This window comes from Stegodyphus dumicola, chromosome 2, assembly GCF_044657685.1.
Source record: "Stegodyphus dumicola isolate Sdum_Otavi_A_Nest chromosome 2, ASM4465768v1".
NCBI classification, from domain to species: Eukaryota; Metazoa; Arthropoda; class Arachnida; order Araneae; family Eresidae; genus Stegodyphus; species Stegodyphus dumicola.
In genome coordinates this window covers 4,201,447-4,227,647 of record NC_140769.1, presented here as the reverse complement: position 1 = coordinate 4,227,647, position 26,201 = coordinate 4,201,447, and the positions used below count along the sequence as shown (strand labels likewise).

Sequence of the window (26,201 nt, the reverse complement as noted above, 5' to 3'; positions counted from 1 at the left end):
AAATACAAATTTGAATGATTAATACTAGTAATAATAATAGTATAAGGATTATGTTGTATATTAAAAAATAAAACACATTATTCGAATCTTTCTGTAATTTTTTTTTCGCTATTCTTCTTCCGAAGTACACAGTGATCCATTTTCACGTACAAAAATATCAGAGAATTGTAGAGACTCAGTGTTGTGCAATCTTTAGCAACAGCAGCTATCTAGAAAACACATTTCCTCATTGTTGCCTCTATAAAATTTTCAGCAAAATTCTATATTACTGCCTAAGTTTTACCATAATTTCTTCCATTGCTCGTGAATTCCATAAGCTCATATTTTAAAACTAAGTTTAAGGCAGAAAATATCATGATTTATGTATGAAAACCATTGGAACTTGGAATACAACAAAATAGAATGCATACAAAAATGACAGTCTTGCTTGACTGAAAAGATCGTTGTGAGCATGGTTGCCAGAGTTTGGCACTTTCTGAAAATTTGACTACTTTTACTTAGATGGTTGCGATTAGTACATAAGTACCCAACTAAATTTATATTTAATAAGTAATTATATATAAGTATTATATTATAAGTAAATTTATATATGTTCAAGATGTTAACTTTTAATCAGTTAGGTATTCAAATTAAATATGTAAAGTAGAACATTGTAAAGTATAATAATCGTTCTTTTTCAGCAAATGAATCTGCTTATTCAGAAAATCCTAGTTTTTGTTGTACTTGCTCTTAAGTACTGACATTATTGGCTGAAGGATATTGGTCTCAAATTCATTATCAAATCTCAAAGTTAATATCAAAATATTGATAATTTCCAGTACTTGGGCTTAAAAAAGTGTACTTTATCACTTTTTATTGTATATAGCTTTATCTTAAATTAGAAAGAGATCATAGAATGAAAACTGATGTAATTTATTTACCATGATTTAGTTTTGAGATATTCTACAACATAATTCATTTTCAAAATTACTATTGAATTTCTACACCAAAATTTATTGTGCTAGCTTTCAAGAACAGAAGGTTCATTTTAGTTTTCTTTCTTAGGAAGAGATTGTGTCTTCATTATAATTAAAATTTAACCTGGAATATTTCTTATTGTAGGAAGCATATTGTTCACAAGCCTGCATTTTTATCTCGCCCATTACATATTTTAAAAGTGTAACAAGTGATGTGGACTTTGTGATGTTCAACATAAGTAGTTTTTTGACAGTTAATCATGAGAATAAAATAGAACTTTCATACATATAATCTCTTTTCTCCTTATGCTTCATTTAGATTTTAGCTTGTTACCTACCTTGCTGTTGCATAGTTTCAGCCATTGAGCTGGCTTCCGTCTTGGGTACAACGGGTATACCCATGTGGAATTGGATGCCAACCCCACGGATATTTATTGTACTATATAAAAGATGTACATGGGCACGGTTACAGGACCCTTGATGACTTGGTTACATTCTATTGTCAACAGAGAATAAGGGATTATTAACATAAGACACATAGATTATTAAATGATTTGAAGCTATTAAGACTGTACATGAGGGTACATGAAAGCTATTTTTGCATGAAGATGTTTGAGTGCGAATATAAATGTGTCAGTCGCATGGCAATACCCATGCGTACATTGTACCATTGGTACTTTTAATGCTGTACATGTGATTTAAATTATGCTATGAGGTGAGACTTTAGGAGCAATACATGGGGGAGCATGGACAGACACTATAGTACCATACAGGATAAACAGACACTATTAATACCATATGCGAGACATACATTGAACGTTAGATACTGAGAAGAATTGAACGTTAGATACTGAGATACTCACAACTTCCACCTATTAATGCCCACTAGCAGCCAAGTGGGAAAGTCGCTGAACACTGGTAGTTCAACCGAGGTTTGAATCTCAGTAAACAGGTTGGCTGCGTGGACATTTTCATGGTTTTCTCCATCTGTAATGTGTATATAAGCTAGTTTCCTTTAAAAAGTTTTTCCACAAATGCATCCCTCTCATCTTAGGCAGGTTTGAATCTCAGTAAACAGGTTGGCTGCATGGACATTTTCATGGTTTTCTCCATGTATAATGTGTATATAAGCTAGTTTCCTTTAAAAGGTTTTTCCACAAATGCATCCCTCTCATCTTAAGCAGATAGTCCTCATGTGCTTTGCTATAATTAAATAAACTGAACCAAGCCATCCAGCTATGTCTGTAAGGATTCTGAAATTTTTCTTTGTAGTTCTGCTCGTTAGCAACAAGTTGCTGGTCCTTTCTTTGCTGTTTTTGTTTTCAAGTAATTATAGAAAAGTAACTGCTCATGACACAAGCATTTCTGTTGTAATCTTTGCAAATCACTGGAGAACATTTACTGAATTAAATTCTCAAAAGCATGTTTACGATGGATTGAATAGCATAGAAGAAAATGATTTGCATTTCATCAAATGTCTTATTCTGTATAAGAATAAATTCTGAATAAGAAATCTAATATACAGGAGATACTTTGCATGTCCAATGATGTTTAATCAATGTTAGTGATCTACTACTATTTTATTTTTAAGTCTGTTTAAATAAAATCATGCGTTTTTAAAGAGAATAGCCATTTCAATCATTTGAACTGCAATAAACCGCACACATTATAATTGTATAATGAACACTTAACTGTAATATTTTTTGGTTTTATTAGTTACATAATATTAGGGCTTTAAAAAAAGTTTGTGAAGTTCATAATTTCTGGATACCTTTATTGAAAATGGAACTATTTATTTGTTTCGGAGAATTTTTAATTCATGTTTAATAACATTAGATAACTTTTTTTTATTTAATTACTGTAACAGATATTACATGGAAGAAAGATTTTTATGAATCTGTTTCCTTTCTTTTTATTTTCTGTATTAAAACCTTTATTCATCAAGATTACCGTGCCAAAATGTTTAAAGAAGGATTAATTTCCAATCATAATCACCAACATACAGATACCGAAATTGTAATTTTTATAAAGAATTGCCTTCTTATTGAAGCAGTAACTATAGTTTTTGCTCATTTAATTTTAAAGCATGATTATAATTTCATGTTCTGTGTTTCTCTGGTGTCAGTTTTAAATCATTAATATATTGTAACCTTCAGTTATGAAATAGCCTTTTAAAAATGGAAATTACAGGCTGGCTATCTGAAATAGCCTATGTGCATAGCTACGAGTTATACAGTGAAACATGACTTGAGAGTGCATCTATAAACATAATTTATAAAGTATTATATAGACCATATTACACACATTTCTTTCATGCACTTATTCTTAAATATTTTTAATGTAATTTTTTTTATTTCAACTTGTAACATTAATCATTGCTGCTTAAAATCTCAATAAATCTAGACATAACTTTCTTTCAATTCCCAAAAATATTTTCCTTCCTCAACCATTTAATTTAGGAAATTGTAGATGGACTTAGGAATCAAGAAATCTGATACATATATATAAAGTAAGAAATATAGAACTAAATGTTTCACAAAGACCAAAAAATTTTTTCACAGTTAATAAATTTCAAAACAATCCTATATATTTAATCATAAATGTGTACAAATTTTACTGATAATATTCCTTTGAAGGGGAGTGGCATTTAATTAAAATTTATGAGTCTGAAGATCTATTACCAGTTTATTCCAATTCAATTTAATCATTTTGTTTCATGTTTTATATTTTACGTAAATATATATGCGTGTCTTATGTTTCTTTAATATTTAATGCAATAAATTTCATTTCAGGTTTAGTGCCATCAGCTGTTTTAATAGTAAGCAAGCAACCGTGACTTGATTTCAAATTGTAAATATTATAGGGAAATATGTTTAAAAATAATGTGCTTTATTTTGTATTAAATGAATAAATTTCTGTTTAAAAATAATTGTTTATTTACCAAAAAAGTGTGATTGATAAATGGAAGACTGAGGAAAAGATTTTCCTCAGTTGTCATAATGAATAATATATCATTCAAGATTAAAAGAAATCCAAATTTAAAACAATATCTTACATGGATATAAAACAATTTTCACATACACATTGAAACAGTTTATTTGATATTGTTTTCGTGAATTACAAGTGCATAGATTTTTACCTTCCAGCCGGCCAGGTCGTTATATATACACTGAAGAACCAAAACATTATGACCACCTACTCAGTAACACATTGACGTTTGGCCTGCAAAACAGGTGCAACTTGCCTAGCCTTAGATACCACAAGATGACCGGAGACAAGGTTGTACCAAATGCCATATATATGTAATGATTTTAAAATGCGTAGATGAAGGCACTGGAACTTTAACAACTTACGATGCTGCGTAGATGACCGAGAAGACCGTAGTGGCTTGAAGGTGGCAGAGTGGAAAGCATAATGATGCAATTTAGCACATTGTATTTTGAAAATTCACAATATATCAAATCATCCTTTTTTCAGACAAGATGTTTCCTAATTATATTTGAATACAGAAGTTGCATTTTGAAGTACAATGCCATCTTAAGCATGTAAGCGGCATCAGCATGGATGAAAAGCATCTTGCCAGTAGGAGAGCTTATGTGAAAAAGGGAAGAGCATCATAGAACTTCAGAGGAAGAAGGGTGGTAGTCGGAAAAGTTTCAGTTCAGAGTTTTGGTTTATAATTAATTTGATTAGTCAAGAAGCATCTGTATTAAAACGTTACGTAAGATAGAAAAGTCTGGAACTTGTGAGAAGAGATGAATTTAGGAGCAGATCATCAAATTTAGTATGTTGATTTTGAGGTCACCAATTATTTTTTCCAAACAGCCATCATATTTTGTTATATCTTACATATATATATATATATATATTTGTGTATGTATTAATTGTAGTTAATTATGTTAAATACAAAAAATAAAACCTTCCAAGGTATTGTAAAAATGCAAAAGAAAAAGGTTGAGAATCAGTAAGAACAAATTAAGAACTTAACCAAAAGTGAAGAAAGCAAGATCATTGGAACAGTTGTAATGAATAATTTTTGCTGTCGTCAAGAAGATGGACAAAAATTATTCAATTCCCCATTATAATGAATTGGCAGGTCAGATCAACATATCATTGGCAATGTTTTGACTTATAGTTTGTCTTCCACGCCTTGTATGACACTCATGCACATGCCTTATATGACACTCACACAATCTTTAACACATCATATTTCTTAATGTTCAGAAACAGTTGGTATATTAAGATACAATAACACGCCGAACAAGTATTAATTTAATAGTCGAACAACAAAAGTCAGCGTTATGTTTTCAAATTTTCGCAGGACTAATTTTGATAAAACCAGCATCCTCAGCTGCAAAAGCACAAACGAACAAGATAAGAAAGACTGAACAGGAGTTAAACTACTGGCGCCATATGTTGATGAAATGAGAACTAAAACATAATTTCTTTAAAGGCTGAAGGCAACGATGAATTGGAATTAGGTTCGTTAACTAGAACAGAAAGATTTATTATTTTTTTTAATGTGAAATGTTTCTAGAAAATCTAATTCACCAATGGTGAAAGATGTTTCTTGAATAATTTTGGCTGCAGAAAAATTGAAAGTGTGATTTTCGATACAACAATGCTGGGCAACAGAAGACTTCTGTGTTTCCGTTTTTCTAACTTATGCCTCATGTTTCTTATCGTGAAATTTTAAGGCTCTCTTAGTTTAACCAATGTAAATTAAACCACACTGGCAAGGAATCTTGTAAATACCTCAGGAATTTATATCAGGAATGGGGTCTTTGAGTATGGAACTTCGAATTTTATCTTATCTAATCACTATATCTTATCTTGTTCATTTGCGCTTTTGCAGCTGAGGATGGTGGTTTGGTAAAACCATTGAAACTAGTCCTGTGAAAATTTGAAAATATAACGCTGATTTTTGTTGTTTGACTTCTAAATTAGTCTGTATATGTTCGCAGTAAACTTTGGACTTTAACAAATCCGCAGAGGTAAAAGTCACACAGTGTAAAATTGCATGACTTTCATAGTAAATTGAAACTTTTGCATGGAATTTCTGCCATAACAACTCTATGGTTTCGGATGTCGTGTGATATGTAGCAACATCCTGCTGGAAGAACATCTCGTCGGCATCAAAGTCCGGCTTTCAACTGAGGCCACAAAAATGCTGTTATCTTGCAATAGGATCTACCATTAACAGTTATTGTAAATTGTAATGTGTTTTTATCTTGGTTATATGCTCCTGCATCATGTACTTCTCCTTCACAACTAACTCATTACTAATCAGAATGTGATTATTACAACATTTTTTGCTGCAGAGTGTTGCCAACCAAGCAGGGAGGAAGTAGCATGCAATATAAATCATGCATAAATTTTGAGACACCCTATATACATATAAGAGGGTACCTAAAATTAAACTTGAACTTATTTATTAAGAAATTGAACTTATTTATTCACATTTGAAGTATAAACCTTCAATCCCCTTCAAAGTACTGTCCACTTGTATAATCTTTTATTCCATTTTTTTAAAACATTGTTTCAATTCATCTTTTGTGATGCTTGACAGCACCAAGTGCAAGTTGGTGCATTGAAAAAAATTCAGTAGAATTATAGCTAGAGTGGCAGTGATACACCGATGGCTTAGACTAGAAATAGCAGACATACTGGTGATGTCTTCCTAGATGTAACTTTTAAATAATCTTATAGAACTTAATAATTTGAAAATATCTTTATTATTCAGACTTTGTTGTAACAGTATTCAAACACATCTTATGGCAAGGCACAGCACATCAGAGGCAATCTGCACCTTACAATTTTAAAGTATGGAGAAATACAGCCAAGCGAGAGGCATGGCTTGTGCATAAGCAAGCAGCAAAAAAGAGTGTGTATACTGTGACATATATTTTTTTAATATATGCATATATTACAGATGAAATACCAGTATCATATTCAAATGTGTAGAAATTTTAATTTATTTCAAAAGATATAAACACCAGTTTTTAATGTCATCAAAGGCACTGCAATACATATCCTCCTGATAATTTTCATGTGGCTTTGCACTGTGGTTACAGCCTTCTAACCAGTGAATTTTATAGTGGCATTTCAATTTTCGTAAAACATTTTCTAAAATGTTTCTCTTGCACATTTCATCCTTGGTTCCGCTGAGAAAGAAGACTGGTAATTTTAAAGATTTTAAAGGTTCATCTCTTAATTCATCTGTTTTATTTACTTTATGTAATGGATAAGACAGACAAATAATTCCCAAAATATTTTCTAATAGTTCCTGGTTCTCAGTTTTGATGTGAGAACACAGCATAACAGCAGCTCGAGCACCCATAGATCGACCTGTATAAAATTTGAAAAATGGTTTTGTAAAGATAACAAGATTTAAAACAAGAAACAAATACATTTATTACAGCATAATCTGAATATAAGAATGTTTTGAAAATCTATTAAATTTTAAGAAATCTTTCTTAATATAGGTTGCTATCATTAAATGTAAATTATTTGATATATGTTATATATTTCTAGTATGCCTTTCCTAAACCTATTTTTTAAACATTTAAAACTGCTTTTATATATTATTTTGTCAATAAAATTTATGTACTTGGCAGGAAGGGGGCAGAAAAAAATTATCATGAAACCTGACAGAACAATAAAAAGATAAGAAATTATTACATTCTTTCCATTTATTGAATAAACTCCAGAATCGTAACATATTAGTAAGTTATTCCATTTAGTAGCATGAAAAGTGAATCCAAGCAGCAACTACAAATAACTGTATTTTCTAACTTGTTTAAATTTTGTTCTAGAGTGAGTTATGCAGAGGCATGTAAGTTCTAGAGTTAGCAGCATACATAAGTAAAAAATGCGTGCACTAAATTTCATGATGTCATGTCATATTACTGATAGAATTAGTTTCACTATGCCAGAGAAAATCGCCTGAAATATAAAAGTATTATTAATTTATACAGTCAAAAGTCGTTAATCCGGACTCTCTGGGACTTCGGCGATTCCAGATTATTGATTTTTACGGATTATAGATAATCAGTTTAAATCTGGTAAGATGGAATGCAGAAATTATAAAATTAAAAATATGAAACCGTAATTTATGAAATAAAAAACAATTATGATCTAAAGGGTATCAAAATTTACAAAAAAAAAAAAAGCTTAATATTTATTTGTTTACTTTACCTTCTTCGCTATCGGAAGCGAATTATAATGATGAGGAATTTGATTTAAATCATATCAACGACGGAGTACATCGAGATGAAATACTACATTTAGTAAGGAATTATAAGCCAAATAAAATAAAAACATCTGCCCTAAAGATAAGGATAGTGCTGACAGGTCAACTTCCAATTCATTGCACGCTGCCGCGTTAAAGATAAACAAAGTTTAGATAAACAAACGTTAAAGTTTAGATAAACAAACTAAACTTTAACTATCTAAACTTTAAATTTTGTTTATCTAAACAAAGGATATGCCTTTATCCGTTTTTTTTGCAGCAATTCCACTTTTTGTTTAATGGACTTCGAAACATACTTTCACTTTGTAGATCCTTTACATATTAGTAAATATATATCGGAAATTCTATTTGACATAATCAAAAGTTCAAGCTTACTTTTATAAAATTGCTCCAACAGTCTGCAAAAAATAATAAGCTGGATCCAATTTGAAGATTAAGGAACAACGCAATCTGCAACATTACTGAATTAGATAATTTTAGCTTAGCTTATACCGTCCGTTATACATTAAACGCGCATGCGTAAACGTATTTTGGGCCTGCGCACACGCATATTCGCAGCCGTAAAGGTCTTACGCGCATGCGCAGAAAGTTTGTAGCTTTAAGGTCCGGATTATGGGTGTCCGAATTAACGACTTTTGACTGTAATAAATAAATTTAGAAGGAAGAAGACACATTATATAATACAAATAGCTTTAAAATAAAGTACTTAAGGATTAAAAATTGATTTACAAAAATCGACAGTATTTTGGTGAATCTAGATCTATTAAATGGTTAGACTAGACGACTGATTGTTTTATATCTTACTGTAAAATGACAAATAAGGCATTTAAGGAAGAAGAAAAGATTTAAAAGATATTGTTTTTTTATGAGAATGAGAGGGGAATTAACATGCCCTGCAGATATGAATCTCTGGATTCTCGAGGTTACTGGAAACTTGCTTTGCCTTTCTAAAAGACAATCTGATTGGTGCTGTGAAAATTGGCTGTATGCCAGCTGTCCAAATGACGCTCATGCAATACATGATACATGATTCGCATAGAAAGTGATCGCTTTTTTGGGATGACAGTATGAAATTCCCTGACTTTTCCAGATTTTGACTAAAATATTTAAATTCCCTTACATTTCCCAGTAGCGTGGCAATCCTGCTGTATGAGCATTACATATCTTCAAGGTTATTAGGTCAACTGAGTATGGCAAAGGACAAAAGAACTAACTGCATTAGAAAAGATGTCTTTGTGGAAGATTTTCTATAACAAACTGGCTTGTATTTAATTCACATATGAGGAAATAGATTTAAATAAATGGGTGAACTACCAATGCTCAACAGTCTTACTAGACAATCATCGGTAGGAATGTGTCTTCAAATCTTTATATTCAGTTATTTGACTGTGGCAAAGCATATAGCATATTTAAGTTACCTGCCTATGTAAGCAGATGCTTTTCTGAAGGACTTTCTAAGGGAAACAATTCCTATGCATGCCACATATGAGGAAAACCACAATAACTTCATGCAGACAGCTTGTGTAATTATCGCAAGCAGAACCCGGGCCATGAGCTGTGCAGAAAGTAATTCATCTATCAAAATGAACCAGGAGAATAGTGTTTCATAGCTTTAGCTTCTCTAAATTTTATCATTTTTTTTGGGGGGGGGTAGATTTAGAGATATTTCTTAAATATTCTTTCTATAAATAAACTGAGTTACGAAGAAATGCAATTTTTACTTACCACCAATGAAGATCCCCTTTAGCTTATAATTCTTTTGCATATAATTCTGAAAAACAAAGTAACTAATAAAAGAAAGAAATTCACTACTAATATTTCATTTTTTCTTTGGTAGTTGATTCCAGCATGAAATAATTATTAGAATATTATCTTATAAATAAAGACAATAATGAACAAATTGCATTTAATTCATTTACTTAAAAAATACTAGTGATGTCAATACAAATGCAAGGGAATATAAAGACACTTAAAAAAATACAAAGCAGTATGATGTATAGTTTTGGTATAAATGTTATAGTAGCCTTTGGTTGAAAAAATGGGAATTGGCATGTTTCAGCTTTGATGAGCAGTAGGTTGTTATTGATACAACCAAGCAATGTCTACAGTGCACAGTTTATTAAATATATATGTATATGTGTAGAAGCAATTTAATTTAAATTTATATTTATGATTTTATTGAATACACTTTTTTAAGTAATTTATTAAAAATGCATGGAAACATACCAAAAATTAATTTTAAACACTTCCTGGTGGCCACAGTTGAGCAGCTGCTGCTAATGCATCAAGTAAATTATCATGGCCACAGCGATTTCCTAATGGTTTCTTTCTAAATACATGTTATGGCCATTTTCGAAAAATTTTTGGAGGTTAAAATTTATTTCTCTTATGGAGGGGGAACTAAAACATTTTTTTGGGGGGGTCAGTGGTTGCTTGAAAATAGTAAGCATATTAAATACCTAGTCATGGAGAAAAAAGAACAATTTTGTATTACATGAAGAAACATAAACTAGTATATATGCATGTGAAGCATAATCTATGTACTTTTTTTATAAATCTGTAACAAAGACATGCTGCGGTTTTCACATAAGAGGACTGGAAAAAAATTATAATCATCTTTGAGATGACAATGCACAGCCTGTAAGGGTGAAGAATAAAATACGAAATTCAGTACTAGTATTTATTTATGTTCTCAGGAGTAATGGAAATAAAAGAAAATCTCACTTTCGGAAGCGATTAATACGATAAGAGTTTTTTGTATTTTGAATATGAAGACTGACAGCCACACTTGCTCTGATAAATTTATGAAAATCTGATTAAAGGATTAAATCAAAATGGTCATTCTATATTAAATATACAATTCTTGTATATAATGGAAGCTATAAAATTAAGTAATTAAAAATACTTTTATCTCCAAAAGAACACAAGGACTGCAAAACAGATTTCTTCACTTTTATATTGTTAATTATTTTGAAACTGTATTCTCATTTTACTTTAGATTATGGATGTAATGTTTCATATTTATGCAAATAATAGCATAGAATAAATGTAACTTTTTTAATTATTTATTATTTCTGTTGAAAATGTATTATTCCAAAAAGCATGGTAGGCAAGCTTTCAAGGTTACAGGGTTGTAATATTGATGGATGACTAGCTAACACATTGTCATGTAACAGCTTCGTAAGTTGCTTTGCATATGCCCTCTAATGATACACATGTATGTGGGCTGTCTTTTCATACTGCTTCCCTCTCCGTAGTTTAACCCGTAAGCACACGCACTGGGGTAAAATCCACCCCACATGTAGTCTTTTCTTAGAAAATAAGGGAAGGTCGTACGTGATCTTTCTAGTACTTTATGTACCTTTCAAGATCAAGTTTAGGAAGTGGTCGTCCAGAGGAATTTTCCCGTGTTCTTGGGATTTTTGTGTTTTCGGGGAAGGCATGTGCAATGGGATTGTAGCTACCCCGCACGTGTACTAACGTTTCACTTCTAGGGAGACGTTCATTGAGATAAGTGTGTACAACGACTGCGGGTTCCTCTCGCTAGTGTTGAAACTGATAGCGAAATTGAAGATTCCGATTCTGAGTGCGATAATATTTCTGAAAGTGCTCACGAAACTGATTCTGACCAGTATTATGATGATTCACATGATCTTCTTTGACATCAGATGGTTTTTATGTTTGAATAGATGGAACAGTTTGAAATAAAAAATTACCCTCGAAAAACATTCGGACATAGCCGCACAATATAGTGTCAAGAAAAGCTTTAGAAATTTGAAAAATCCAACTGAGTGTTTATTGCACATTTTTGATGAATAAATAACGGAAGATTTGGTGAAATCAACAAACATTTACATTTTATCAATAAGAAACAAATTTTCTAGACAACGTGATGCACAAGAGACAAATGTAGCTGAATTGAAGGCGTTGTTTTCCCTATTATATTACGCTGGAGTGCTGAGAGCAGCACTCCAGCATTTGTAAAAATATGTTGTCACACTATGTGAGGATTGTTCAATGTGAGGGTGGGAGGGGGCGGAAAAAGTATGTGTTATTTATATTTTTTAATATTCCTAATTAGAATCTATTCTTTGATGTGATTAATTGTATGACATTATATTGAGTTTTAAGGAAAAAAGCTAGTAAGAATGCAGCCTTTTCATATTCCTCTAGTACTTTGTCAAACCACTCTTTATAATAAATGCTTATGTTTAAAAAATATGTATATATGAAAACGGACTTTTCTAATATAAAAGAATCACATGTATTTTATATAAGTTAGTAATTTTGCATAAATTTCGATTTTTATGGCTTACTTTAGGTAACCAGTATGGAAATGCTTGTATAACTTAAAGTAAGATTATCTCGAATTAAAACTGGAGAAAAGGTTTAACAGAATTCACAAAGCTATTAGTCATTTATACATTCATTGAAAACAAAGAAAATGCATTTATTTATATGTTGGGGGGTGAACTCCGAAAAACAAACAATGGGGTAAAATTTGTCCCTCACATGTACTAACGTAGCGCAGTGATGTGCGTGTGCTGAAGGGTTAAACTCGGAATTACTGCATTAATATATTTTATTTTAAACTTTTTTATTACAAGAACACTTTCATGAAGATGAAGTAAAATATAACACTGAAAGGTGACTTTATTTCACTTATAAGAGTCATGAGTAAATTAAAACTTATTACAACCTATCACATGTTAGCAATATGTCTAAAGCAACTATTCCTTCCTCATCACGTAACTCGAGCTCATTACAGTCAATTGGTGCATGGTTTTTAAAAGAGGTAAAATGATGTTCTTCTCTGTTAGGAAAAATTTACTTGAAAATGTTAATGTCTAAAATGATAGCAGAGTAGCCTAGTTCCTTTGCGGCATGCATAACTGTTTTCTCAGCAAAGCAGATGTTACAATGAAGAATGCAAATTTAATTTAAATCACTAGTTAATTGTAGAGAATAGTAAAATTCATGGCTGATTAGTTAAACTAATTATTGCAAAACACACATGGGTAATCTGCCTAAGATGCATAAGTGACCAGTATTGCCTTTATGATGGACTTTCCAAGGAGAACTATATTATATGTGGAAAATTCCATGAAATTAGCTTATTCACTGAGCATTAAATCCAGAATAAATTTCCTCTGTTCAACAGTCTTATCCATTTAATCAGTGTGATAGAACTGGTAGACCCATTTACAGAGGCTGTTCGCACATTTTGTAGATGATCTTCATTGTGTTTACAGTGATAGTTGTGTTTTAAATGTTTTGTTTGATAATTCTCATTCTTCATTAGCTTTCTACATCGTAATTTCCATGATAGATTTCTGCATTGTATATAGTATAGTATTGGAAGAGGTATTTTATCTCATTCCTCTTGAACAGTTTTCTGAAGTCCAAGGAAAGTTATAGGTCGACTTTTGGACAATCCGATTTTTGAACGTCTAAACACCATGGATCATACATCAGATTTAGTAGGGATATGAGTAAAGGGTATGGCCTTGATACCCGTTTCTTGTTCCTTTTTTGTTTTTTTCAGGAAGTTAACAGTGGATTTTGATGTGTGGCTGCTTGCTTTGTCTTAATGCAGTTCTACTGATTGATGTCACTGTGGGTAAAGAGAAGGTATTTCATATTTGAGAATTGGGTATAAAATACTATGTTACTGATAACATGTGGAGTTGATGTTAACATTTTCTCCACTCTTTTTATTTATAATTTTTCGCTATACGGAAAAGTAGCTACAATTATACCTTTGTAAAACTTTCTTTAGATTCTTTCCTCTTCTTTGATAAATGGATCTCTTTTTATTGCAATCATTTAAATATACCAAAGATTCACTTATTGTAATAACATTTTTCTATTTTTGTCCATATTAATGTTTTTCATAAAGAATTCTACAGTGCATTCTGTGTTCAGCGATATGTCGTGGAAAAGGCGATGCACATTATGTTTTTTACCTTTTTTCAGCTTCAAATCAGCATTGCTGAAAAAATCTTAAGTTCTCAGTTGACACTGAGCATTTTAATGCTTTTTGCAACTGTCCTAAGACTTGGCAGATTTTCTTTTAACATTAAAGATCTTATCTTTGCAGCATTCAAAATGTTCTGTTTTTTTCCCCTTGAATACGCATTTGGAACAATTTCTCCACTTCATGCTAAATTTTGACATTTTCTTCCTTTCTTGTTTACAATATTACCTAGTGTAGCTTTAGATATCAAACCATGGCTTTCACAGTGTTTTTTAATAACTAGATATGAATAATTTTCTTTGGAAAGACCACTAACGTAGCCTTCTATCCAGTCCTCTTTAAAAATGCCATTTTGAATGAAAACAAAACTGCCAAATACTTTTCCAATAGTTGCCTGCTAGTTTCAATGGTTCTGTAAACCATCGAAATTCTTCCTTTATTTAAGTAATTTTTTTTAATTGATAAAAATTAAATCTCCAAGGTAGATAACTAAATTAAGAGACTTGATAATACTGTTGAAAATTAATCAAAACAAGTATGATTGCGATAAAAATGAAAACTATAAGAAAGTATGTGTTGATTGAAAGAAATACAAAATATATTGTAGAGTCAAATTGCTCGTTCTGCAGATAATACAGTATCCTACCCAATAACTCCATTCTGTGGGCAGTGCAGTGTCCTGTACAATAACTGCTAATAAGGCTAAGAATATAAGTTAACAATGAAGGCAAAATCATTTGCTAGAAAATAAAAAGGTTGAAGATTAAGGTGAGTAGAAACTGAAACAATTTGGTGAAATATATACAGAATTATTATTGTCTCTGACAAGGAGAAATTCGGCCTACATTATCTAGATGGGAACTAAAACTACTGCCATGGTTTGAGCCAAAAGCAAAAGAAATGTTTCAGTATACCTACTATAAAAAAGTAAAAAGAGGCGAAGTGATATTTTCATGTGATAGATATGGGATCAGACCTCCCATTTTCATAACCAATCAAAATAAGGTATTGCAATATTATTAGTTTGTACTCTATGAACACTTAGTTTCATTTAATGTACTAGTATTAAGTTTCAACGACTGAAATTTTCAAAGGATAATAGCTCAAGATATATAACTGATTCAATAAAATTAGACTTTCAAAGGGAAGCAATTTACATTACAAACTGGATGTTAAAAAGGCAAGCACTTACTCTGAAAAATGTTTATTGAATGACGTTCATAAATATATTAAACAGTATTTTCACGCAATGAGATTAGAAATAATAGCAGGCTGTTGCTGGAGTAACAAAGGTATTGAATACGTGAAAAAAATTAGTTAACGATATCCTAAATGAAAATTATTTACTTATTAAGTGAAATGGGTACACAACTATTAAATTTGTGCATGATATTTATATATACATAAAATGGAAGTATATTTATAATTTTTTACAGCTAAGTATATTAAAATTATATATGTATTTTAAGATATATTAATCTAATATTTTGTACTGACTAAAAATTAAATTTTTGGTTAAAATCTTACAAAACTATTTAATTTGATACTAATTGCTCAATCAGTCAGTCAAGCAATGCTGCCATTTTCACATGTGTTCTTTTTTGTTGTATTCTAAGTTCCAATTTTTTCTTATGGTTAATCCGGTTCCAATAACAGAAGAGTACCAGACTTTAATGTAAACTGAATAATCTCTCTAAATATGATTTTTCAATCAACCTGAATGAAATTTTTGAAGATTTTTCAGTATTAAACAATGGTTGCCAAGCTAAACATTTTGTATCTTTTTGAGGTGGTGTTACTATTGAAAAACTGCTTTTAATTTACTATCATTTAGTTCTACATTGTTTTCGTATGAAAATATATATACATCTATAACTTTTACAGGTTATAAAGTGTAAATTTATTGAATAATATCAGGTACTTACATATTAATGAAATCACCTTAGAAGAAGTCATCAAATTTTCAGAATGTGCCAAATTCTGGCAACCATGCTCTTAACAATCCTTCAGTCAAGCAATGCCCCCATTTTCGTATACATTCTTTTTTGCTGTATTCCAAGTTCCATTATCATGATATTTTTTTGCTTTATAAATATCATCTTGTGAAATTTGTCAGCAATGGAAGAAACTAAGGTTTATGCAGGAATACAGAATTTTGTTGAAAATTTTCGGTACTTACGTATTAACGCAACCAGGCCAAAATTTGCATAAATCGCCAAATTTGGCAACCCTACGTGTTATACGTAGGTTGGTTACTGTACCTAACAGAAGCACCGTTACCCTCATGGAAAAAATTTGCGAAAATATCAAGGAAGGAAGCATCATTTATTCAGATTGCTGGAAAGGATACAATACAAGTGAGTTCGAAAATGCTGGATTTCTGCATGGAACTGTTAATCACAAATATAACTTTGTGGATCCCAACACGGGCGTTCACACACAACATGTAGAGTGCATGTGGGCCTCAGCCAAATGGCGCAACAAAAAACAGAGAGGAACAGCCCGTCATCATCTTGACTCATACCTTATCGAATTTATGTGGCGCCAAGCTCAAGCTGTTAATGGCGAAGACGGTTTTCAATCAGTGCTAAAAGCAATAGCCAAAAATTTCCGCCGAAAAAATAATTCTGCAACTTATTCAAATTTGAAACCGGAAGGGTGTAATTGCTATTTTATATTTTAAAACAAAATAATATAAAAAACTGTATTAAAAATCATCTTTAATTAATAAATGTACATTTTCTTTCTATTCATACTTTTTTACTCAAACTTACAAATCACACCAACCTGGTTGCGATAATACATAAGTACCAAATTTTCTAAAGGGAACAACGAAGAAATAGGTGCTGCTGCCAGGAGTTATACAAAGCCAGGTCTCTGCAATTCTCTGATTTTTTTAAGCGAAAAGGTTTCTGTATACTTAAGGCGAAGACTATCACAAATTATTTGAAGGAGAAATGTAGTATAAATGTTTTATTTTTATTGAAGAAGTAGAATAAATGTTTTATTTTTTAAATGTATTACATAATCCTTATTTAATAATTAAAATTTTTATTTTAAATTGCTAAAGTATGTTTTTTTTTTTTTTCATATGTTGATAATGCTTAGCGAGTTACATTAAATATCGTTAATTTGGGAATCTTTCTAAAAGAAAGCCAGGAAAACTACCAACTTGTAACTGGTAAGTAACTTTTACCTTTTTATCTGTAAAAAATTGGCGAATTGCATTAATATGTAAGTACCAAATATCACAATTAAAGACTATTTCACATATCAATTTAATAAAGATATAAGAATACATTGAAAAATGTACTTACAAGAACTTCGAGGAAGACTTTAATTCGATATTTAATGTTAAGAGATTTACATGTAAAACGTAAAACTACAAAATCTGAAGTTGATAAAAATGATGCTAATGCAGCTAATTGTGATGTATTCATATCTCCACCAGCACCATGTGTTAAAACAACCCACACTTTGTTTTGTAGGTTACTCTTTTCTTTAGACAAGCAGTCAACTTTTGCAACAATGTCTTTTCCTTTGAAGGGTATGGATAATGTAGTCTGCAATAAATATAAACAAAATGTGATATCTAAAATTATTCTGCAATAAAAAGTAAACAAGATTTGCACATTACTCATAACAATTGACAAACGTTTTAAATTGTCTAAGCATAAAATGTTCTAGGTCAACATTTTAGGACTAAGCATAAAATGCAGTTGTTAGGTGGAGGAGAGCATGTGTAATCTAAAATTCAACTTAACAGTTTAATTTGCATCCTTAATTTGAATATTTAATAACTTGAAATTTCTGTATTAAAAATAACCATGAAATTGATTTAAATTAATATTGGCACATAATAATAATAATAATAATAATAATAATTTTTTTTTTTTTTACAACAGTAATTCATGAGTAAAATTTTTATACACACCCACAAAATTTGTTTCACAAAATATTCAGCAGTATGACCTAACTCACATATATCAATTGAATTAAATAATTATTTCTAATAGAAAATGCAGAGTCAATGCAAAATTTCATTGATTTTGAACTTTTAAAAATTCACTTTCGTATTTCTCAGAAAGAAGTTTTTGAACTACTATATAGCAATTCACAATGCCTGGGTAAGGATAGTTTAAACATCCTCTATCCATACTTGAAATTAAGCGATATGCATCTTCACATATTAGTTCTTTATCAATTGAAAACTGTGACATACATGATGAACACTTCTGTTGTTTGCATATGGCATAAACACAATATCCTGCAAGATATGTTAAAACTGGTATTACATTTTCGATGCCTAAAATATCCTCATTAGTTACATCAATATTAAAGTAATTAATTACATCTTTCTTCTCACATGAAGACACAGCATTAAACTCATCAATAGTAATTTGAGCAAAAGTTGCAGATCTCAATGAAAAAGTGTTTTGTAATCCAAGTTTGGACTCGCATTCAAATATATTGCAATCTGGCTAAAATTCTATACTTTCCGAATATTTAAGAAATATTTCTATCATACTTCTAAGGAATCAGTTTGTATTTTTTCACAGAGAAAATATTTCATTTTCAGTTCTTTGATACAATACTCCTTCATTTTCAACAAAGAATGAGTTGTGTGAGTAAGAGCATGATGAGTTTCTTTCGTAAAATTCCATGTAGTACATCACATACTTTTCCAAACATCCAGCCAATTCAAAAATTTACTTAAGAATTTTGCATTTTCATCATCAGGCAAATTAGTTAATGGATTCATATTTTCATTTCTTAGCCATACTTCTTTATGGGGACTTTTTACATCTATAATGCACCACCAAACATGAATTTTTTAAATAAAATTTCCGGTTTCTTTGGCAAATTGCAGATTCTTTTTTTCTTCTACTTCTACTACAGTATTAACTACATGTTCATTAAAAACCTGCAGTACGAGTTTAACATTCTGCCTTTCTAAATTTGATGGGTTAAGAGATTAAGAGAGATAAAGTCAAAGAGCATTTAAGTGCAACTAAATTATTCTTTTCAGCATCACATAAATCTTTGAGAGTATAAAAAGATGCAATCTTCATAATAATATTATTTTCAAATTTCTCAAAATCTGGGTATTTCATATTTTCAACTGTATAATTTCTGCATGCCATCTTACCAGATTTAAATTGATGATCTGTAATCTGGAAAAAACCCTAATCGCCAAAGTCCCGATGAGTCCGGATTACTGACTTTGTACAGTCAAAAGTCGTTAATCCGGACTCGTCGGGACTTCGGCGATTCCAGATTATAGATCATCAGTTTAAATCTGGTAAGATGGCATGCAGAAATTATAAAATTAAAAATATCGATTACGATCTAAAGGGTATCAAAATTTACAAAAAAAAAAAAAAAACTTAATATTTATTTGTTTACTTTATTAAACATTTCTTCCAATGTAAGTTGTTTAAGTTGCTTCGTTTTATGTGATATTACTTTCTCTTTAATTCTATAAACAGACATCATTTCTTGTTCAGTTACAAAGTTCTGCTGTTCAAGTCCTATAATTGCTGTGTCGAGAATACCGACTAATTTGTCAATCGAAATCTTTTCGTTTTCAATAACCTCTGTGTCACTTTCTTCTTTATCGGAAGCGATTTATAATGACGAGGAATTTGATTTAAATCATATCAAAGACGGAGTACATCGAGATGAAATACTACATTTAGTAAGGAATTATAAGCCAAATAAAATATAAACATCTGCTCTGAAGATAAGGATAGTGCTGACAGATTAACTTCCAATTCATTGTGCGCCGCAGCGTTTCCCCCCTCCCCCCGGCCACCGAAGAGCAGAGTGAAATTGATAAACAGATTTCGGAATGGTTAGAGAAACGAAGGATATGCCTTTATCCATTTTTTGCAGCAATTCCACTTTTTGTTTAATGGACTTCGAAACATACTTTCACTTTGTACATATTACATATTAGTAAATTATTTCCTAAACAGTATTGATTAATTGATTATATTATCTCCTAAGTTTAATTAAAGTAGAATTATTTTAAAAGTGTGAATCCATACTGGTAAGTTATATTTTGAAAAATATTTTGAAGTAATTTGAAAGCCAAATGTTAATAATGTTTTAACGGGGACTGGAGTTAAATCATCATGAAGAATAAAATTTCAGTTGTAAAAGGAAAAATTAAAACATGTAATCATTGTCATTGATCGGAAATTAGTTGACTTTTCTATGTTCTTTCAAGGGGAACAAACCAACTCCCGTTCAATGAACAATAATTGATAAAAATACGTAAATACGAAAGTGTTTCGTCTTAACTCAAGTTATAAGTTAAAGCCAAACCGGCAATTCTAGTCAGGCCAAATATTTCCGCGAATAGAAGGAATTATGAACCAATGCTGATACTCAAAGAACTTATTCTTATGAAGCATTTTAGTCAATTCAATTTGGAGTAAAAATCAATTACTGTAGAGAAATCCTAATTAACTCGAGTAACCGTTCCCGACGCTTTCATGTTTATGCATTTGAGTACTATATTATTTGTAGAAATTAAACATTGGAAATTGTCATTATGAAATCAAATTCAAACTAAAGTTGAAATAAACATAGAAGATTACAAAATAAGATAAATAATGACATCTGCGCTGAAGATAAAGATAGTGTTGACAGATCAACTTCCAATTCATTACGCGCCCGCCGCGCGGCAACCCCCTCCGCCGAGCAGCGTGAAATTGATAAACAGATTTCGGATTTCAAAACATATTTTCGCTTTAGATCCTTTACATATTAACAAATATATATCGGAAATTCTATTTGATATAATCGAAAGTTTAAGCTTACTTTTATAAAATTGCTCTTACAGTCTGCAAAAAATAATAAGCCGGATCCAATTCGAAAATTAAGGAACAACGCAATCATCAACATTAACTGAAATAGATAATTAGACAATTTTAGCTTATACGTCCATTATAATAAAACGCGCACGTGAAAACGTATTCTGCACTTGCGCACACTCATATGCACAGTCGTAAAGGGTCTTACGCGCACGCGTAAACGCCTATGCGCATGTGTCAACGCGGCGCATGCGCAGATAGTTTTTAGTTTTGAGGTCCGGATTATAGATCATTGCGAATTATGGGTGTCCGAATTAACGACTTTTGACTGTAATACTTTTATATTTCAGGCAATTTTCTCTGGCATAGTGAAACTAATTCTATCAGTAATATGACATAGCATCATGAAATTTAGTGCACACACTTTTTACTTATGTATGCTGCTAACTCTAGAACTTACATGCCTGTGCATAACTCACTCTAGAACCAAATTTAAACAAGTTAAAAAATTCAGTTCTTTGTAGTTGTTGCTTGGATTCACTTTTCATGCTACTAAATGGAATAACTTACTAATATGTTATGATTCTGGAGTTTATTCAATAAATGGAAAGAATGTAATAATTTTTTGTCTTTTTATTGTTCTGTCAGGTTGTAATAGCTTTAAATATTGTTGGTAAAATTTTGTGCAATTGAAATAGATGAAGAATATTGTATATGTTACCGGCTATATATCAAACACAGACTCAAGAGCTGCATGTGGTTCTTACACGAAGAAAGCAATTATTTTATTTTTAAAAAGTTATAAGGTGTTTTCTTTTCTGGTTTGCATGCTGCTATTTTTCTTGATTTGAGTGTATCTTTTATCTTGTGAAATTAATGTGTTAAATAAAGTTATTGCTGTGTTCTATCGATGGAGTTAGCTTCAACTGTGAAACAAGTGTCACACTTTTCATTTATAAAAAATTGCCAAAGAGAACTAAGGTGGTTGTGTTAATATGTATATACCTCATCAAATATACCTCTGTTCAAGGATATATAAAGATGTTGTTTGCTTGTATGATTTGTATTTAGTGCATATCAATATTAATAAATGGATGTAACTATTAGAAATGGTAAAATACACAATTTATAAATGAATTGTTTATAATATTGAGACTAACTATATAAATTACAATATGTTGTTAGATGATAATGTAAATATTTGCACAACCTTTTTCATTTTTACGTATTATTTGGATGTGACACATACATCCTGACAAAAAGCAGTTGTTTGATATTCCATACCCTTTGGTAACTGGATATGCATATATTATATTCTGCTGTTTTAAAAATACTTCTCAGAGTTCCAGTTTACTTTTAGTTTTTATATAATACTTCTCAGAGTCCCAGTTTAGTTTTTACTTGTAACATCCATTGTAATACTCAAATTGAAATAATTTCCATTTCATTTGAGACAACTATTTAAGTCAACTTTAATTTATTCATAGAAACTGCCATCAGTAAAGGAAACTGAATTCAGGCACTGGAATCTTTATCAAAAATAAATGTTACTGCAGAGATTTAAAAAATAAGAAAGGGAGAAAAAATGTTTTCTTCAGATGTCTGTTTTAAAGAACAGAAAGCAGTTAAACAATGTATCATATACATTCATCATATTGATTTTATCTGGCAGATAAAAGTGCATAATTAAATGCTAATATAATATTTGTACATGCCTCTGTTGTATTAATAATTCTTTGAGTAAACACATCTATATAATATTAGTTATTATATTTCAGTATTTGTCTTTAGTATGTATAGCAGTATCAATTTATACATGTAATTAACAGAAGAAATAAATTATATAATAACAAGAACTTTGCAATTAACTTATCTTGTCAAAGTATGAAAATAATTCTAAAGTAAGTACTTTGAATGTATTCATACTTTAGCAATTCCTTTTGCTTCTACATGACTTTTTATATGCTTGTTTTAAGCAGCCTTTAATCTGACACATCACACACATTAAGTTTCTCTCCTGTGTGAATAAACATATGTCTGCTTGAACAACCATTTAGTCTAAACTTACACACATATAGTGTGAGCACATATATGCATGTTTAAATTACCTTTTTGTTTAAATGATCGATTACATACTTCACACACATGAAGCTTCTCCCCAGTGTGGATAAGCATATGCTTGTTTAAAACAGTCTTTAGCCTAAACGATTTATTGCACACATCACATACATGAGGTTTCTCTCCTGTGTGAACAAGCATATGTCTGTTTAAATCACTCTTTTGTCGAAACGATTTATTACATATTTCACACATATGAGGTTTCTCACATTTATGGATAAGCATATGAAAAATTAAAGAAACTTTTTGTCTAAATGACTTTGTACATATCTTGCACACATGTGGTTTTTCTCCAGTGTGAATAAGCACATGATTGTTTAAATTACTTCTTACATTAAATGATTGATTACATACTTCACACACATGAGGTTTCTCCCCAGTGTGAACAAGCATATGCATTTTTAAATTAATCTTTTGCCTAAATGACTTATTACATTCTTCACACACATGAGGTTTCTTCCCTGTGTGAATAAGTATATGTTTGTTTAAATTACTTTTTACATTAAATGACTGATTACACACCTCACACATATAAGGTTTCTGTCCACTGTGAATGCGCATATGTGCATTTAAATTACCTCTTTGTCTATATGACTTATTACATACCTCACACACATGAGGCTTCTCTCCTGTGTGAATAAGTATGTGCTTGAATAAATCACTCTTTTGTCTAAATGACTTATTACATACCTCACATACATGAGGTTTCTGTCCTCTGCAGATTTCCATTAGGTCTTATAAACAACTTCTTTATCCAAATGATTTGCTAGACGTTACATTTCTTATCTTTAAATTGACAGTTTTGTTACATACTTCATGTTGTGAATGAACGTAAAATGAGTGGCGAAGAATGGTAGCACCGAGAATTTTAACCCGCTGTACTTCTCTCACACTTCACACCTGTGCAAACACATCAGTGATTTACAAAAAACAGGAAGACATAAATATAACTTATGAGATCTATTTTCTGTGTTAATTATTAGTATATATTACTATGCCATGGGTCTTGTGGCGACATCATTTGCATTATTGAAGCGCCATCTATGAAATTCTTCGCGTGCGATTCTTTTTCACCAAATCAAAAGATCAGTGATTTTCTGTCTGTGTGATCCGACGTGCGAAAAATGTTAATAAATATTAATCTTATCGGAGTCTGAACAGTGTTAAACAGTTTGCTACGTTCCAAACCACACACTGGTTTACCCGGATGTGATCCGATTCTATTTATGAAGTGTAAGATGGAAAATTAAAAAAAGTACCATGTTTTCTGTAAAAACAAGATGTCACTGACATTATAGGCACGTTATAAATAGTTCACCTGTGTATTAAATATATGTTACGGACAGCGTCGTAAGTAGCTACTTGTCCATTGTAAAATTTCATAGTTTTTATCTCAGTTCGTCAGCGGATTGAGTGTTCGCAGTGCTTCTGTTGTGCCAAGGATTACATTGAGAATTGATAGTTCGACTGTTTTCTGCATCTGACTGAAATACTTCTGAAACGGTAAGTCAACTTTAAAAATTTAAATTTTGTTCTATATTGCAATATGTCTTCGGCAGTAATGTATACAATTAGGCTTTAAATTTATTGAAAACTTTCAGAGTGCATCAAATGTGTTAAGAGTAAACGACCTAATATAGTATAACAGACTTTAAAGAGCACCGCAATCTCAAATAGCTTAGGGCCTTATCAAGTATAAATCCAGCTCTGTAGTTGAATGTTATCCACATCCACATCCTGATCCTAAGAACTGGTACACAGACCTGAAAAGTTCTTTAACCCGCGGGAAAGCGCGTGGGGTGTATCATATCCCACCTCTACAAAAAAGTGGAATATTCCTAACTTGTGAAACTGAAATTCTGTGCTGCATTCAGTAGCTGAGTTTCTAGCTGTGGTTGACTTTCAGAACCGCTTTTTCTTTGCCTGCGTGTTTCAGAAAAAGATTTATCGGTATTTTGTTGGAAGTGGGGTATGACACACCCCACGCGCCTGTCCGCGTAAGTGTTTTTCTGACCGAATATTTAGTTGAGAAATATATTTCTAGAGTGTAACAGTAAATATTTCTACTCGCAAGTGATTTTAAAATACTTGACATTAAATTCTTACAAATTTCTAACCGCATTATGCTAAAAAGAATGACTCCATATGAATTGGAGATGCAACGCCTGTGACATTTATTAGAAATATTTGAAAGCGATGAAGATTGCATTTCGGAGACTGAAGAATATTTTCTACACTGTTTTGGTTTCGAAAAAGATAAAACATTAATTCCTAATGTTCCTAAAAAAGGAAAAACTGTTCTTATGCTTTCAACATTATATAACGATCGTACTATAGATGATACTATTGGAGAAAATAAAACGTCAGGAATTATATGTTTTTATAATATGATAAATGATCAGTGGATATGGGGGATGAAATGTCAGCCAGTTATTGAATTTCCAGAATAACAAGGAGGTGGCCAATGGTAATTTTCTTTCCTGCACTGAATGTTGCTGTAATAAATGCTTGAATTATATTACATTCAACTGCTAATCCACCAACCAGAAACAGAAGTCTGTTTTTGAAGGACTTAGCATTACAATTAATGAAAAAAAGTATTGAACAAAGAATCAGAGATTAACACTTTACCAAGAAACTGACGTACTGTATGCAAAACAAAAGCAGAAGTTTCGATGAAGAATTAAAACGAATACATGAAATTCGAAACAACTGAGTATGAAAGATGTGATAAATTGCCCTCGCGCCAAGGACAAAAGAACGTGAATGCAATGTTTAAAATGTGAAAACATTCTGTGTCAAGAACACATGAATGTATTTCGTTCAAAGTGTAAAGAAATAAAATAAGCATTGTATATTAGAGATGCAATGAAACTTAGAGGCATGACTTTTATTTTTTATTATTTTCATTTATCTTAATTTTAACTCTAAGATTATTTTGGAAATTAATTTTTTGAAACCCAATTATTATTCACGTATTTATAATACACGAGAGCGAGAAAAACAGCTTTAAAACTAAATAAAACTCTATTTTTTATCGTATTTTAAATATTGGGGTATGTGATACCCCGATACCT

The 26,201-nt window shown here is 31.0% G+C and overlaps 2 protein-coding genes across 5 annotated transcripts in view; one reads left to right on the top strand and one right to left on the bottom strand.

The window, feature by feature from the left end:
- LOC118195646 (UBX domain-containing protein 1) overlaps window positions 1-3,885 on the top strand; it is a 100,374-nt gene extending 96,489 nt beyond the window's left edge. The window contains exon 10 of the mRNA XM_085810391.1: window positions 3,749-3,885. Within this exon, the coding sequence (XP_085666517.1) occupies window positions 3,749-3,792 (44 nt within the window). The 3' untranslated portion in view covers window positions 3,793-3,885. The remainder of the gene's footprint in view (window positions 1-3,748) is intronic.
- Window positions 3,886-4,036: 151 nt separating this feature from the next.
- LOC118190271 (testis-expressed protein 30-like) lies at window positions 4,037-24,414 on the bottom strand. 4 transcript variants are annotated; one of them, XM_035360968.2, is made up of 4 exons: window positions 23,731-24,414; window positions 17,503-17,748; window positions 9,934-9,979; window positions 4,037-7,304 (listed from the first exon to the last, which is right to left on the bottom strand). In XM_035360968.2, exons 1-4 carry the CDS (start codon window positions 23,851-23,853, stop codon window positions 6,931-6,933), a joined length of 789 nt encoding a protein of 262 aa, XP_035216859.1. In that variant the 5' UTR covers window positions 23,854-24,414; the 3' UTR covers window positions 4,037-6,930. The 4 variants fall into 4 exon arrangements, with proteins under 4 accessions (XP_035216859.1, XP_035216858.1, XP_035216860.1 ...); XM_035360967.2 differs by having other exon boundaries at window positions 23,647-24,412; XM_035360969.2 differs by having other exon boundaries at window positions 23,815-24,408.
- Window positions 24,415-26,201: the final 1,787 nt, after the last annotated feature.